At 47.1% G+C, this 17,340-nt stretch overlaps 1 protein-coding gene across 28 annotated transcripts in view; it reads right to left on the bottom strand.

Annotated features, from left to right (window-relative positions):
• ZMYND8 (zinc finger MYND-type containing 8) overlaps window positions 1-11,081 on the bottom strand; it is a 126,112-nt gene extending 115,031 nt beyond the window's left edge. For 4 of the 28 annotated variants that reach the window (XM_027078122.1, XM_027078130.1, XM_027078128.1 and 1 more), the window contains exons 1-3: window positions 10,852-11,079; window positions 9,939-10,172; window positions 1,106-1,176 (exon numbers count right to left, since the gene is read on the bottom strand). In XM_027078122.1, the coding sequence (XP_026933923.1) occupies window positions 1,106-1,176; window positions 9,939-9,952 (85 nt within the window). In that variant the 5' untranslated portion in view covers window positions 9,953-10,172; window positions 10,852-11,079. Of the gene's footprint in view, window positions 1-1,105; window positions 1,177-4,965; window positions 5,665-5,718; window positions 6,358-8,701; window positions 8,773-9,307; window positions 9,443-9,490; window positions 9,528-9,938; window positions 10,203-10,851 lie in introns of those variants that run through there. The other 24 variants (XM_027078110.1, XM_027078120.1, XM_027078131.1 and 21 more) reach the window with 17 other exon arrangements.
• Between the last annotated feature and the right edge of the window lie 6,259 nt (window positions 11,082-17,340).

The raw sequence follows: 17,340 nt of genomic DNA, 5'->3' as shown, positions 1-17,340 counted from the left end.
GCCCTCCGACTGCCCCCCCCCGCACCCCAGGCACCGACCACCCACCCGGACAGCCTGGCCTGTCCACCTGAGGGGCCTCCCCTCCTCTCTGAACCAGGCCCAGGCCCCCATCAGGCAAGTCAGGCAGCAACAACGGCCAGCCCCTGCTTCCCAGGTCACCACCATGCCACCACTCTCTGACCCTCGTCTTTGCCCACAGCGACACGCTGTCTTATCAAAATCCTCAAAAAGCTCTTGGGCTGGATTGGAGTCTTTCTGGCCGAGTCTGTACTCACCCTGTGTCTAGTCCTTCCCGCCTCCCCCCCAAACCCCAGCACAGGGACTCAGCGACTTGTTGAAAGAATACCACCGAGGTACAACAACTAAGTTTGGAGATGAGCATTTTCATCAACCAAAGAGGTGAGAAATGTTCCTGCAGCTCATTTCTAAAAGCACCCTGAAGGCAAAATGTGCGTAACTGCTTCCTTGTGGGAAACCTCGTGAAATCTCACACAGTCCAATCAAAAAGTACCAATGACTCAATTAGAAGATCCCTGAGGAGCTCTAACACAGGATTCTGAATAGAAGCACATACCATGTTTACTCTGATTTGCACAATTCTGTCCTACACGCAAACACTGGCCCCAGCATTCCACCTTTAATCTCACGTTTCCCTTTAATCTCTAACCAAGACCAACATTTACCAAGGAAGTGGGTCACCTTCGTTCCACCTCTGCGTTTCCAAAGAGGCCTGTTACTGAAATCAGAAACCCAGCAGCGGCTGGAGACTCCAGTTGCTTCTAGAACATGCTTTATTTAAATTGATTCCCGAAAGTCACCCTGCAGAGAGCTAGCCAGCCGCCCTCCGTCATGACACTCACATGTAAAATTTACTGTCGGGACAATTTCCGACAGGTTGGAACACCGACACAGACACGCCAAGGGAAAGCAAACCAAAGATTTCTGTATAAATGAGGTTCACTCATCAAAGGTGCCAACCTCTCAAAATCGGAGGAGTGTTAGAGCCTCGTCTCGTAAGCCACACTTCACTGCACTGGAACAACAAGAAAAAGAAATTCCAATTTCCTCCTGTGCCCTGGATAGATAATCCGAGATTTTTACTTACCTTTGGAGCGAGTAGAGATATCCATGCCCTCCACCACCTCCTGTTCTGTTTTTATTTCCTCTTCAGCCAAGCTGAAACAGAGCAAATTACGTTCACGTTTAGGTAGACTGAGAATTTGCCCCATGGGGGCGGTTATTTAGAAGTTCTAACAACAAACCCACATTTTTCAGACAATCTTCCAAGGGTAGGGGGAAAGGAACCCACACCTTGATATCAAACAAAGTGTTAAGAGTCCTATAGGAGTGTTTTTAAACACTAGCTTGTTCTTGAAGTCAAATTACTATTCCAGTTGTCATGCTATTGGAAGATGCAAAAGGCTTCTTTAAGACACACCATTACCATCTACCCCCATGGACCAATGAAACCCCAGCCTTCAAGTAAATCAGTTTCTCATTGTTAACACCGGGCTCAGGTTGGAGGTGGTTTTCGGGGTACCTGGAGTTCAGATCTCTGAATTCTGCAAGGCAAAGAGTATTTTCCCAGACCTCCTGGCTAAATCTTACTATTTCCCGACGAGGCAGGAACATGAAAAAATATATAGGTTAAGCTACAAAGTAAAAAATATGCTCAGGCTAGAAGCAAAAGGCCTGGTCTCAAAACATTCAAACCAGCAGCACTTAGCCCAGGAATTAGGATTGGGGTCTCCACACTCCCAACCCCTGGGATACTTCCTCCCTGTAGCAGGCATGGCTTAGAGAAAGCATTCAGCACTCTTTTGAGCTGTGACTAATTACCCCCACCACAAAAGTGGAATGAGGAAGGATTATTTAAAAGACAGGATGAGAGTTGGGGGTTGGGATAAGAAGCAGGGAAAGCAGGGCCCTCCGCTGGGCCAGCCACCAGAATCTTCTCTCGCTCTCTCGGCTGGAACTCCCCGCTGAACAGGGTACAGGCCATTCCCTATCTTCCCCACGGACATACACACACCTCTCAGGCCAAGCCAGGAAAAGTTCTGCTTTTCTAAGTGCCAACAGTTTGAGGTGCTGGAACTTTCCAGGCATTAGGCTGACGACGAAGTGATAAGAACCTGAGCAATTATTCTAGATGCAATTCCATCGGACTGTGGTTCAACAAGAAGAAATGGGTGCATCTCCAACTGAGATGGCTGAAATCTTCCACCTGGAAGACTCAAAAACCAGGACAGGGGGGACGCTGCATCAGGCAGGAAGGATTAGAATGTCCCTTCTGTGTTTCGTGGTCTGGGACTGTGACTAGACAAAAGGTAAGTCCCAAAAGTCCTGGAACCTCAGGGTCAGATGGAGCTGCATTTAGGAGAATTCCGTATTTGATGGGACTAGATAGAAAGGAAGAGATGAGAGCTGAGAATTAAGTTAGAAGAACTTAAAGGCCTCCAACTTCACTGGTCCCAGCAGAGAGAAGAAACAGAAAGGCAGTGTGCTTTTAAATCAGAATGTTAACACATTTAGGTCTCTGATATTGAACCCCGTTGACAATTTCATCCACACTGCCTTTGTAGAGAAAGCCTGGGACACAAATCACCAAAGAAACAACAGACATGTTGTCACAAATGGTTTTCATCAGAAGACATTGCTTCTGAAATTTAAACATGTCGCTAACGTGCACTAATACAACCGTGATTTGTGGCAGGTGATTTTAGCACTGATACTTTTTACTCCAACTTAAGAGGCAAACAAGCTCAACTCAGAAACACACCCTGCCTGCAACTTACCCAGACTGTCCAAATGGATACCGCTGATGGTTTTTTGCTTGGGGTGACTGGAAATAAATTTTAACAGAAAGCCCCATGCAGCCCCTTCAAAGAGGGGGAGATGGTCAGCTTCAAAAGAACAAACAGCAACCCTGATCTTTCCAGCAACTAGAATTCTGCTCCCCTCTCTAGCATGAAGTATGTGAAACCCTAAACTTCTTGAAACCGATCCCATATTTTGAGTGATGGAGAAAACGCTAATCTGGGATCCAACCAAAATGTTTGGTAGTGAAAAGAAACAATTATGCATTACAGACTCCCCCAAACCCACTTGAAGGATTTCTGCAGCGCTGAAAACATTCAAAGGTGTATAGATCATGGAGTTGGGCTGCATTCAAGAGAACAATTATTTGGCTTGTAACAGCCTAGAGGAGGCTGAATACTTCAGGCAGGAAAGCTGCTGAGAGGCTAAGAAAATGCAAACTAGCGATGGGGTGGCTATATGCTGCTGAGTTTAAGATAATTCTGGAGCAGAAAAGAAGGAAAAGAAAGTTAAGCTGTTTTATCTTTCCAAGTATTACAAAGCGGGCACCATAATCACCTAACTTCAGCAATAGCACCACCAGGATTTAGCCAAGGATTTGAAGGACAACAATTTCAGAAAACCCATCTTTTTCACAGATCAGCAAGCCACCCTTTCAAAGGGAACCCATGCATGCACATGCATGCACACATACATACACACACACACACACACACACTAACTTGTATTTGACTAAAGGAAATTGCAATGTCTATGCATCTAGAGGAAAAAAATTTTTTAAAACTTCATTTACAAAAGCAAAGACCAGAATGCAAAATTAGTCATTTTGAATAGCCACATCTAAAGGGACTTCCTTTTTTCTACACCACTGATCTCATTTTTTTTCTTTTCTGGTTTAGTGTTAAGTACTAGTAATGTTATTAAGGGGAAAAAAAAAACTATGAATATTACATCAAAAGTGGTGGTGAGAAAAGATTTGTACCTGTCTGAATGCCCCACAGATCTTGGTCAATTTAGGTTAAGAACTGTTCAGTCATTTGGAGGGGAAAAAAAAAAACAGTCAAATAATAATTGTTAAAAAGAAAAAGCAGCTGCGTCTGAAGAAAAGACTTTGAACTCTCCTCATTAACACATTAAAGTCTATTAGAAAATACACAGCATTTTTCCTTCCATATCTGCTAGCTTCCAGCAACCCCAATTATTTAAATCCAAAACAATGGAACAAGCAGCCCTTGTTTCAAACTGACATTACTTTTTTTTTTTTTAAGGTCAGCTGGGGAGGCTGGGGCCCGCTAAAGGAAAGGATAAAATTAGCTAAAAAATCTCACCCCAACAGGACAATACACCATCTACTAGTTGTATAAGTTGTATGTTCCCACCACCCGTCACCTCTTGCACTCACGGGTTCCCCTAAGTCACTTGCCCCTGGATTTCACAAACTGATACATTTCAGGCAATTAAAGAAGAAATAACAGGCACCCGCCTGCACATACAACCAAGACCATCCCATCGCGTCCCAGAAAGAAGAAAAGATTTCTCCCCCAATGCCTGAGCAAGAAAACCTCTGCTTACTTCTTCACCTGCATGCACTGGAAAAGAGCAATTAAAAGTTGCAGATGAACTGCACCTCCAGGATGTTTTAAGCCTTCTGATTTTTAATTCTGAAGACTCAAGGCTGGTCCGTAAATTCCCAGGAATCCCATCCCCTCAACACTTCCAGGAGAGAGAGAAAAGAGAAAACATCTAGTTTGGACACAAAACTGCCTGGAAACACAATGCCCAGATATTTCTTTTCCCCAAGTGCCCCTACTTGACTGTTAACCAAGAATATCTAACCCCTCTAGAATATATAACCAGCATGCACAAGAGTCTGGGTCTACAGCTGAGGATGATCACACAGCAATTCAAGAATCATGCAATCGTTCAAAAGGACTTTCCCTTCAGCTTTTTACTTTCATTCAAAATACCAAAGTGGTCCAGGCTGTAAGAAATATTTCATCCCCAAGACACAAACATCTTTCCTCTTCTAGATCACAAAATAGTGAACATTAAAATCAAAACACCATGCTGCCCTAAATCTGCAATTAATTTCTTTAAAAATTGGGGGGAGGGGAGGGAATGGTTAGCAGCTTTTATATAAGCACTCACCTAAAACAGGCAGAGTCATCGGTAGCTAAGCTATTTATGCAGGATTCTTAAAATGGCGTCTGGCAACACTGCCTCATTCCTGTATTGAAGCTAAAATGGTAGCAGTTTGTTCAATAGCTGCAGCTCTTGCTTAAGCAGCCCTGCTAGTTTCAAAGCCACCTTCCTAAATATCAGAACTAGGAAAAGCTCAACCAAAGGACACCAACAACCCAACGTTTAGAAGCTGGAAAAAAAAAAAAATCTGCAGTGACAGGGGGAGTTTGTTAAGTCACAGGTTCCTAAGGAAAACCCTTCCCTTTCAGATCCTGAGCCGTCAACGTGAGGCTCTAAAACGAGGCCCCCTTGCCCTCGAATTAGGTGGGTGGAAGGTGAGGAATTAGGCAGCCCTGTGGCATAAAGTGCAGACAGACAGGTGTCTGTGCAAACCACCAAACTGTTAAAAGGGTGCAGGCTGGGGGGGGGGGGGGGGTAGGAAGCCCATTCCCCCTTTCTAGTAGATGAGAAACCAGCTCTGCATCCCTACCAAAGAGTAGCCAGGGAAAATGAAAAGTGCTTCCAGGGCAGCAGGCATCTGAAGGGCTGCACCCCAGCCTGAGGCCAAAGTCAAATAAAAAGGCTGTTTAATAAGCCTGAAAACGGCCACCAAACACCCAGCCAGTCCTAAGACAGTTAACCTCAAGGAAAGATAATCCGAGTCTGCAGAGAAGAAACAACAGGAAAACGTCGCCCTCAGCCAAGGCGCAGGATACTCACAAATTAGATTTTTGTCCACCCCCAACAGAGCCCTCAAAATTAACCATGGGTTTGGCAAAACCCGCTTTCACAGGCCAAGCTAAGAGCCTCATAGTGGATAATGTAATTTACTGTTACAGGTCTGCGCATGGCCTCAGAACTCTCCTGGTGCTGCGGGTGGAGAGTTTCAAGGTGACTGTGAGCTTCAGGAGAGAAAGGAGGGCAGAGTGCCCAAGGCTGCACCAGGGCAAGGACGGGCGTCTGGCTCCCGGCCGGCCGGTAGGTAGGTAATCTTGATGACGAGGGACAGGCTGGCAGCCCAGCTTGCTGCAGTGCTGAAATGGCTCCTGCCTGCTTGTTTATCAGTAAGCAGAGTGGGGCGGAGGGGGAAGGGCGTCCATAGCCTTAGCAACCTGAAGCCAAGGGTGAATCCTTCCTTGTTTCTGCCTTTGAGATCAAGAGCAGGGCTGCTACACAGATTCCCTTCCTCCTCCTCGGCTGTGCGGTGGCCAAGGCACTTTTGCACGTATCTTTCTTTTCAGGGTCAAACCAGAGGCAAAGCCAGACCTAGGGCTTCCCAGCTGAAAAATGTTTGTGGCCTCTGCCCAGGAGAGAGAAGGGGGGGGGGGAAGGAGGCAAAAGAAACAAAGAGATCACACACGTGAAGTGGCTGGACTTTGGGAAAAAAAGAAAAACCTACCTTTGCCTTCAGGGTTTTCTGGGCTGCTGTCACCCCCTCCCCTTTTTGAAATGGTGACTCATTCCCCCCCCTCCTATTTAAGACCTGAAGCCATTTCCCCACTGTTCTCCCGGGGAAAGAAAAGGGGGAATGTTTTGTTTAAAAGAAAAGGGGTAACAAGAAAGAAAGAAAGGAAAAGAAAAAAAAAAAAAGCTATTGTTTTCATCCCTAATTTATAATCCAGGAGGCCCCATTGTTTCTTTCCTTCTGACTCAAATCTTTGAGCTGTTAATTATAAAAGTAACTGGACTCAGCTCCAGAAGGCAAACCACGTTCCTGAGCAGCAATTAGAAAAACTCTGTAGAAAGTTTACTGAGTGATTATATATAATTAATTCCTAGTTACAGCCGGAACACTGACCATTTTCTGGCGCTAATAAAAGCAGTTCCTCCTGCTGCCCCACAGGAATGCCACTTAATTTCCCAAAGCAGAAAGTGAATCCATCCTGGAGGGGCTTCAAGGGAAAAAAAAAAAAAAGGAGAGGAATCAAAAGCTCCAGTGTGTCTGCGTTTGTTCCTTGCAGCTGTGCATCCTCTTTGGGGGCTGAAGAGGCAGAAGGAAAAAGGAAAACAGCCCAATGTTCTGTTCCTCCCTCTGCAATTTACAAACATGGCAGAGAGAGGACCATCTACCTTGATGTAAAAAAAAAAAAGGGGGGGAGGGGAGATGCCCTAGGCATGGAACGTAGGGAGACGCTTCAGCTCCACGGATGTGCTTTTCCTAAAAGGAACAAATATGGTAGAAATTTCCAGAAGGCCCGCTCTCGGTCCAGCCACTGCAATTGTCAATCTGTAACCTTTCCTCCAAGTCTATTGGTTCAAAAGCTGGAGAGAGAAACCCCATTGGGCTGCATGGTGAGCCTGCACTGCTGTCCATAGCTAGTCCTGCTGCAATGCAGACATTTATTTTTTTTCCCCCTGAGTGAAACTGGAAAACAATGCTACCTTGAGAGCCATTAACTTTTACAGACTCATGTTTGGTGGTGCCCCCAGGACCACAGGCAAGTGGCTGGCTTGCTCCAGGGCTGAGAACTTGCTGGGGCTGCACATGTGAAAACAGATCTTGGCTTTGCAAACCTGTGGGAGCCATTTTAATGCAAGCTTTTGGAGGACAAATGCCTTGCCCTTAGGTTTCCTTCCAGCCCAACAAATGCACCATTATGCAAACACTGACAGCACCAAAGCAGGAGTCTTGTGATTAGATATTGCTTCCAAGGAGGCCACAAGAACCTCAATATGTAATTTCCATTTACAGCCAGGAGATAAGAACAAAGAAACAAAGCTAAGCCTCTGAACTTTCTTGTGTGGGGTAGTAGCAGGCAAGCAGCTCAGTTCTAAGTATGTTACATCATTAACGGCCTGTCCTTTTACTCTAAGAAGCTGGCCTGTCTTGCAAAGACTTCTCAGCTTAGAATTGGGTACATTCCTCATTATTAAATGAGCCCTTTTTCCAATTGGTTCTCAAAGGTGGGTTGCTGGACACCAGTTTAAAAGAAGAAAGATTATTGACTCCATCAAGTTGGCATAACACAGCAACCGAATATACTTCCAGCATTTACAGTCCTGCTGGATTGGTCTCCAGGCTGGAAATTTATGCAGTGAACTTCTAGGGAAATGCTGAAGCAAATGCTAAACAAGAAGCTACTTTTTTCACTCTGAAGTTCTAGCTGCAGCCTTAAGAGATCGGGAGAAATGTAAAAAGTGAGAAATAAATCAGAAGTAAAGGTAAGTGTGCACATACAGATGTGTGGATCAGGCTTGGAAAAAGGCCGGGTCTGTTGTGTATGAGTCCTGAATCAAGACCAAGTTTGGTGGTGGGTGGGATTTTTACAGACATGTAAGTATCTTAAAACATAAGGACTCACACCACCACCCCCAGCTCCTCCCCACCCCCATGTTTAAGGCTCTGTGACTCTTAAGACCAAGCAGTTTCCTTACATTTCACAAGCAGATCACCTACCCAGAGTTTTCTATCTAATATCCAAACAATCCCAATTCAAGGTCTCCAGTCAAGTCACAATGAACTGAACGTTTCTTCCCTGAGGGTAAACAGGAAGTATAATCTTCAATCCTAGCCCTAGGTTATCAGGAAAAACAGTGGATTCAAACAGTCACCTAAAATCAAGACACTATGAAAAAGCCCTCCTTGGGTTCCTGCTCATAAAAAGCCCCCAACGGCTGGAGCCAAGACCCCCTGTTACAAACAGACCCCAAATGTTCGCCAAACTCTTTATACATGGTCACAGAAATGGATTGCTTTACTTACCCAACAAATGTTCAAGCAACCGTCTCATTTTTCCACAGTTAAGAAGAGAGAACAGGCTGGCAGATTTGGGACTTGATCAAAAAGGAAATTTTTTTAAACAGTTACACGGGATTATTAAAAACACACACACAACAACAACACAACCCAACCACTGAATATGGAATGCTGTCATGAGCCACAGACGTGATTTTATTTCCTCTGCACTCTATCACACAGGAGGACAGAGGATGACACAATGTAAAAAAAAAAAGGGAAAGGAAAATGAAAACAAGGAGAAAAGATACATGAGTCCACTGAAAACCATGCAAGAGGAGAAAACTAAGGGATTCAAAAAAAGACTCCTCAGATTTATTGCAGGATGTTGTCCAACATCTCTCCCCCACCCCCCCCTCCTACACTCCCCCCCGCCCCCCATCCCCATCCCTACTCCAAAAACTTCCTCCAAAGCCTAGAAAACACTTTCAGAAACATTTGCTGGCTGCAGGCTGGCTTTGCAGAAGAACACTCTGTATCAATAGAAGTCAGGAAAAAAGGCTGAACAATGTAGTTTCAAGTGAAGAAACCCTGTAGGAAGAGAAAAGACCATGGGGAGTCACCACCACCCACCTAGGCCCCAGGAGCTAGGATCTGTCCTTAGCACTGCTCTGCTGAGGGCTTGGTTCTTTTGCAAACACACGTCCTCTCTGGTCAGAACTGAGTCCAGCCTTCCCAGCACCTCTTTGGAGAGGTGAACTTGCCTGCTTTGCTGTCTGCCATGAGCTCTCCTTGGAAGGGAGCCTGCTTGCTTACCTTCCATTTTCTTCCCCCAGCAGGCATGTGACACAAGAGAAGACAAGAGTGCAAGGGGGAGGGGGGGAAACTGCTCAGAGAAAGAGAGAGAGAGGGAGAGAAAAAGAGAGAGGAAGGAGGGGGGAGAAAAAAAAAAAAAAAGCTTCTTTTTTGGCAATACCAGGATCTAGCTTCACACTCTTCTAGAAACACCATGTCCTGGTGGAAGAAAAGGTGTGCCAGGCCCTTGCCAGTTTGCAAAACCGAGCTCTGGCTAATGGCTACTTAGCCATGTGACCCAAGAAAGCAAAAAAAAAAAAAAAAAAATCTCTCTAAACAGTTCCAAGTTAACCTAAGTGCTGTAGGGGTGACTGTGGCACAGACAGCCACAGAGAAATCACACTGCTCGCCCACAATGCGGATGTCTCAGAGGGAGGGGGAGAAAAGATGGTTAAAAAGTCGAGCTTACCTCTGTGGATGCATTGTTAACACTGTGTAATGTCAATACTTATAAAACATGGAGGACAGGCTCCTAGTTCTCACAGAAAAAGGGTTTGGCACTTCGGCTTGATGATCTGGCCGCCTAATAAAAGCTCATCCCCGATTGGCTGCCCCGGCAAATCGGAGTGTAAGGCGGCCCCGGATTGGCTGAAACACTTCCTGAGCGATTATCTTTGTGAGGCTCTGGTGAGCAAGAGCCATCCTGTGCATAGAAAAAGACAGGCTAAGCTAGGCCTTTTGCAGCAAGAAAAACTTACGAAAGGGGCCCGCAGTCGCCCTTCTCCCACACCCTGGCTAGATTTCGCGGCACGAGCAAACCAGTGCAGCCAGCCTGACCTGCTCCAGCAAAGACTGAGGCCCAGAGGCCACAGGCAAGAGAGTTTTGGGGGTGAGCTGCAAGGGCTCACCCTCATCTGCCCCCACGGAAACGGCCCTCTCGCTGGGAGGAAGGCTGGCTCTTTTCTAGAACAATCCAGCAGAATGTTCTCCCCACCACCCGCGGGGGGCAGGGAAGTGAAGCCAAAGAGCAGGGAGGCCCGGGAAAACAGCCCAGGGGGCAAGAGAAAGAAGAAGCTGGAGCCAGGCCTCTGAGGCAAACCGGACGGGCCAGGCGAGCCCCCCAAGTCACTCCAGGGCAGCCCTGGCTTCCCAGAGGACAGAGCACTCGGGCTGAGAGGGGAGGAGGGGAACCCAGTGGTCAAGTTTGCATCGTCATTATCAAAATGCCTCCTGGACAAAGCAGACCAGACAGCCACTTGCCTGCCCCAGCCCAGACTCGAACCTGTCGTCACCCCACCACCCCCAGCCAGAGCTCAGAGGAAAGCAAAATGGGTTCCTGCCTCCCTGCCAGGATGCCAGGGGGCCCCCCTCCCCATCCTTACCCTAAGAAAAGCCAAAGGCGCTCCTAGCAGGCCACATGCCTAGCTCTACAAACTTCCCTTCCCCTCCCAGCCCCCTCCCCCAGCGCTGAGGCCTGCTAAACCTGTCAGTTAAACAAAAATCTGACTTCCGTATTAGTCTGCGATGGCTTCAGCTTCCTGCCTATTAACCCTCTCTCAGACTCTGGGCCTGGCTGGGAAAAACTAGGCCCTGAGAGCGCAGAAAAGGCCTGTGGAAAAATACCAGCGGCAGCTCTCCCGGCAGATGCAGAAAGAGAGAGAGAGAGAGAGAGAGAGAGAGAGCCGCTGTCTCTCGCCTTGGCTTCCCAAGGAGGCGTGTACCTTCTGAATCCAGGGCACAGGCAGTGCCTCTCGGGCTGAGAAGCCATTTAAATCCAGAGGGAGAAAGAAAGATGTCAAACTCAGCCAGGGAACAAGAACCCCCATTATTAGTCAGGCCTACACCCACTGCTTAGACCTTCCTGCCACACAACCAGCCCTGTAAGGATGTTCCTGGGAAACTGGGCCCTCGGTGGCAGAAAATCCCATGAGCTTTGTAAGGACTCTTGCTTAAACTTATTTCCACAGAGAACGGCTTCTTCGGGTCCCCAAAGGCAGGTGGAACAGCTATTTCACACACAGCTCTACCCCACCCCCATCTCTCTGGCACTGCTCCCCAGTAAAATATTAACTACTGTTGCAGAACTGCTTATAATTCCACCCATTTCAATAGTATTAGGAGGTCTTTGCCTGTTTCCTCCGTCAGGCTGCCTTGGTTGTGGGTCTGTAGCCTGAGAAAGAAAAAACAAATCCAGAAGGATCTTAAAGCATCCGTGCTCACTTGCTGATGCTTTTTTTTTTTTTTTTTTTTTAAAGACAAGGTGCTTAATTAGCAAGGTTTTTTTTAAAAACAGCAAGCGGGAACAACAGAAGCTAAATAAAACACCATTCTTTAGAGGCTGGAGAAAGCTTCCAGAGGTGACACAGCCATATGCCAGGAGGTAAAACTATGGCCCAATAAAGTCTCCCCTTCTCCTCCTAAAATTAGGACTCGTGGGCTTTCTCATCCCACACGGTTCGTTGCCACAAAGAAGCCACAAAGAAAACGGTGGAGCTGAGGCCCTGCTCACCCTGCCCACCCCCACGTGGACGACAGATGCCCACAGTGTGTACATAAATTCCTCCTGGCTGGGAACTTGTATCAAACAGGAGCAAGGCAGGAATGCAAGCACACTGTACCGCAGGGGCAGGGCCCAGGCTCTAGGAAAAGGCAGAGGATTCTGTAGCCGCTGTTGCTGAATTTTCGGCTGAGGAGGCTGGGACGCAGGGAGGGACACTCGGTGGCCTGACAGGGGTCCAGCATTCAGGACAACAGGCCTGGGCCTCGCCAGAAGGGAGGGGCCTCCTCTTCCCGGGGGTGGAACCGTGTACGGGGAGACCAAACGGGGGACAGGAGGTCAGAGTTAATCAGACCGCGCTCTCCCTCCCGGCAGTGCGGGGCAGCGGCCCGGCACCACCATCCTATAAGGGATACTGTTTGTGTGTTGGTGCTGCTTTGGGGAGGACAAATAGCATGAGTTTGTGGCGGATCTCGTGTACAACTACCTGACCAAGCCCACGAGGAAATAAAATACGGCGCTGGTTGGCGTGTTGGATTTTAGCCCCGGATTAAAGCCGGTTGCATAAGCAACTGCAGCATCCTCCCCCTCCCTCTCCCCCTCCCCCGATCACTTGATCACTTGAAATGTTTTCTGGGGCAAAGAGCAGGAAGCTGGCGGCTTATTCTGGCAGCTCTGCTCTGTTTGAGGAATGCTGTTGGCATTCGGGTAGGTCTGAGGTTATCTAGAAAACAGCAATTCGGCTGGGGACAGAGACAAAGGTATGGTGGCAGATGGAATCCTGGGAGGGACACGGATTGAAAAAGGCTGCCCAAGGCAGGCCTACTAAGGGCCAATCCTGGGTTTGATGGAATGTGGCTGATAAGCAGGGAATAAAGAAAACCAAATGCTGCTGGCCTCAATCTAGAGATTGCCCCTCTCGAACCCCCGCTGCACAGAGCAGTCCCAGCAGCTTCTGCGTGCCTGGCACTGGCTAAATCAGCACTTTACACAGACTGACTCCATGAGGTAGGGAGTATTGTTAGAGAGCTGGTACTGAGCCCAGAGAGGTGAAGTGAGCTGCCCGAGGTCACACAGCAAGCCAGTGCCAGAGGTCAGACTTCCAATCCAGCGACGACTCCACATCCCTAAACCCTGTACTTTTGCCTGCCTCTAAAGAAAGAAATGAGAAGCCCAACCCAGCAGAGCAGAAACAAGGCTGAAATCTACTAACGGCAACTGCATGAACTGTGTTTTCTTTTAGGAGTTGGACTCCTTCAGCAATGTTTTAAGTACTGAATGATGAACCTGGGAGATCTTTAGATCAGGATCATTCAAAGGCCCAGAGAAAGCTCCTCTCTCCCTACAAACCTCCAGCAAGATGTCGAGGGGGACACGTTGCCATCTCTAAAATCAGGAATATAAAAATTCCTTGAAATCAGTGGTTCTCAACCAGGGGTGGTTTTGCCCCCCCAGGGGATAGATGGCAATGTTTGGAGACTTTTGGGTCGTCACAACTTGGGGGGGAGAGGTGCTATTGGCACCTACTGGGTAGAGACCTGGGATGCTGCTAAACGCCCTACCGCACACGGGACAGCCCCCAGCAAGGAATTATGTGATCTAAACGTCCACTGTGCCGAGGTGGGAAACCTTGGCTTCAGTGAAAGGAAAACAATCCGACCATTGTGCCTCTGGATAGCAAAGCCAGCACAGGGCCTAAATAAGCAGGTTCCGTGGTGATATGAATAAGCCATGAGCTCATAAAAATAGATTAATACGTGTCTCTCAATATTTCCAGGAGTCAGAGAGAATCTGGGGATAGAATCTGTCTGAAGGAAGCCAGACAGAGTGTCTCAGCGATAAAGCTGGCCTCCAAGGAGAGCAAAGGGCTGACCCCAGCCTCCCTTCCCCAGGCATCTTACTGGCCGAGGCCTGGCCCCACTGAAATGGCCCGCAGCCAGACCAGCAGCAAGAGCGGCAGCCTCGGCAAGCTGCATCCCAAGATAGTCTGTTCTGCTGACTATGAAAATAAGCACACTTGGAGTTATCTGCCTTCAGCGAGCAACAGGCCTCTCTGTCCGTTACGTGAAACGGCCGGGACTGAGGCCGGGAAGTGTCTTAAATATCTTGTTTTGTTTTGTTTCCTTTTGGCCAGTTGGAACCCAGGCCAACTTCGGGCACAGTGACAGAAGGGCTCACCTTCAGAGCACGGAGCTGACCGAGTCATGTTACAGCCACAAAGAGGCAGTTAGGACTCGTCCCTGCCTTGGAGAAGAGGTGTCCTCTAGAAGTTTGTTTTTGTTTTGTTTTTTTCTTCTTTCTAGGAGGGATTGGCAGGATTACGCTAATGGAGAAAGGAGGGAAGGAGAAGGGAGGGAAGAAAGATGGAAAGAGGGGAGGAGATGGTACTTGACCATCAAGCAGATGGCGGCAGTGTGGGTGGGAAGAGATGTAAGTGACGCAAGAAAACACAAATCAAAAGGAAGAAGAGGGACTCCCCTGGCAGTCCAGTGGTTAAGACTCCGCGTTTCCACCGCAGGAGGCGCAGATTCGATCCGTAGCCTGGGAACTAAGATCCCACGAGCTAAGTGGCTCAGCCAAAAAAAAAAAAAAAAGATTCGGGACCTCCCCTGACCTGCTCTTTTTATATCCTAGCAATTACCATTATGGAAAGAAGCGCACATATTTATTTGCTCTGTTTGTTTCTGTCTCCCACTAGACCAGTGCCGGTGTCTGGAGCCATTTTAGGTTGTCACATCTGGAGGAGGGGTTAGCGGGTGCTACTGGCATCGAGAGGGTGAGAATCAGGGATGCTGCTAGATTCCCTACCGTGCACAGGACAGGCCCCCACAGCAGAGAGCTAGCCAGCCCCAAATGTCACCAGGGCTGAGGCTCAGAAACCCTGCATTAGCCTGAGACCTTCAACAAGGCAAAACCTGGTCTGAATCCTTCACCATTGTGCCCTCAGTCTAACACTGTGACCGATATGTATTAGAGCTCAATTAAACATCTCCCACCTGGGTGGTTGCACCTTTCTCCTACCTGAGTCCCCTGCTTCTGCCCTTGCAAACGTGTGTGTGTGCGCGCGCACACACACACACACACACACAGAGGCAGCCAGGAATCCTTGTAAAACAAGTCAGATCTGGGATTCCTGGGTGGCGCAGTGGTTAAGAATTTGCCTGCCAATGCGGGCGAGCCCTGGTCCGGGAAGATCCCACATACCGGGGAGCAACTAAGCCCGTGTGCTACAACTGAGCCTGTGTTCTAGAGCCCGAGAGCCACAACTACTAAAGCCCTCGAGCCTAGAGCCCGTGCTCCGCAACAAGAGAAGCCACTGCAATGAGAAGCCCGCGCAACCCAACGAAGACCCAATGCAGCCAAAAGTCAATAAAGAAATAAATTTTTTTTAAGTTGTGGTTTTAAAAAAAAACAAAAAAACTCTCCAAGGAGGATAATGATAAATACTGATAGCTACCATGTTCCAAGTACTGTGTCAAGTACAGTTAGAAGCAACTTACGTGAACTAACCCATTTACCTTCAGAACTCTGTAAGGTGGGCACCATTAGAATTGATGATCAATTTCAATCCCATTTGCTAGGTGATGAAACTCAGGTAGAAACTATTAACAGTACAATTCTACTAAGAAAACTTCTCTTCCAGTCTCTTCTCCCTCACTACTCACCACTCCTTAATGCCTTTCAATTAACTATTTACTCAGAAATCACCATGCCAACAGTAAGGGAGTAATTAGAGACTTCCCTGGTGGTCCAGTGGTTAAGGCTCTGCTCTTCAAATACAGGGGCCACGGGTTCGATCCCTGGTCAGGGAACTAAGATCCCACATGCCACATGGCACGGCCAAAAAAAAAAAAGATAATAAGGGAGTGATTAAATAAACATGGTCCTGCTACACAACAGAATACTATACAGCTGTGAAAAAAGAATCTGGGACAAAAAAACAAAACAGAAACAGACTCAGATACAGAGAGCAAACTGGTGGTTGCCAGAGGGAAGGGGGATGGGGGGGTTGGAAAAACAGGTGAAGGGGATTAAGAGGTACACACTCCCATTTATAAAATAAGTCACAGAGGGCTCCCCTGGTGGCGCAGTGGTGGAGAGTCTGCCTGCCGATGCAGGGGACACGGGTTCGTGCCCCGGTCTGGGAAGATCCCACATGCCGCAGAGCGGCTGGACTCGTGAGCCATGGCCGCTGAGCCTGCGCGTCCGGAGCCTGTGCTCCACAACGGGAGAGGCCACAACAGTGAGAGGCCCGCGTAAAAAAAAATAAGAAATAAAAATAAGTCACAGAGACGTAGCATACAGCATAGGAAATATAGTCGATAATTGTGCCATAACTTTGTATGGTGACAAATTGTAACTAGACTTACCGTGATGATCAATTCACAATGCATATAAATGCTGAATCACTGTGTTTTACATCTAAAACTAGTAAAATATTGTATGTCAACCATACTGCAATAAAAATAATCATAAATAATTTTTTTTGGCAGGTTTTTTTTTTTTTTGGCCAGCCCACACGGCTTGTGGAATCTTAGTTCCTCAACCAGAGCTTGAAGCCGGGCCACCGCAGTGAAAGTGCTGAGTCCTAACCACTGGACCACCAGGGAACTCCCGGTGTTTTTAAATCTTAAAAAAAGAATCTGGGAGCCCTTTTATGGAACAATCTCTAAGACATATTGTTGAGTTTAAAAAACACAAGAACAGAACACGAAATATAATGTCATTTGTTTTTCTTAAACAGACAAAGCTCCGTGTATCTATCTTTTTCTTAACACGTTTGCTTATTATGCACAGAATCTCTCGGAAGCATACTTAAATTGCTAGCGATGTTTGCCTCTAAGGGGTCCTGGGTGTCTGGGGGTCAGGAGGGGGGAGGAAACTTCACCGTATCTTTTTTTTCTTAATTGAAGTATAGTTGATTTACAATGTTGTGTTCACCATTATAACTTTTGAATTTCAGCCATGCGAATATATTACTTCTTCAAAAATAAATTAATAAATGTAATATTAGGAAAATTGTGAAAGATTGGGAAATGGGCAAAAAAAGATTAACGTGGAGCTTGGGGAGCTTCCCCATTAGGTTACCTGCACCCGTTCAGGGTTCTGGAGCTATTTACAACTCTGTAACTTGCAGAAGATGAATAGTTATGCAAATGACTCTTCTCCATAGAAATGCAAATGTAATCCCCTGGAATGCAATTGATTAGTGCCTGGTGGATACTGAACTGAGTTTTTGCCAGTTTTTACATCTATTTGTAAATTCAGCATTCCTACCTTAGGCTTGCAGTACTTTGAATCCACCTTTGAATTGATCAAAACACCTTACAAGTACCCTTATTAATAATGAGTGAGACAAAATCTCTGACGTGTT

The sequence above is a fragment of the Aethalodelphis obliquidens genome, unplaced genomic scaffold (genome assembly GCF_003676395.1).
Source record: "Aethalodelphis obliquidens isolate GAN/ISIS:26980383/991018 unplaced genomic scaffold, ASM367639v1 scaffold42, whole genome shotgun sequence".
Lineage (NCBI taxonomy): Eukaryota > Metazoa > Chordata > Mammalia > Artiodactyla > Delphinidae > Aethalodelphis > Aethalodelphis obliquidens.
The sequence above is the reverse complement of the archived record's forward strand: the minus strand, read 5'-3'. Positions and strand labels throughout refer to the sequence as shown.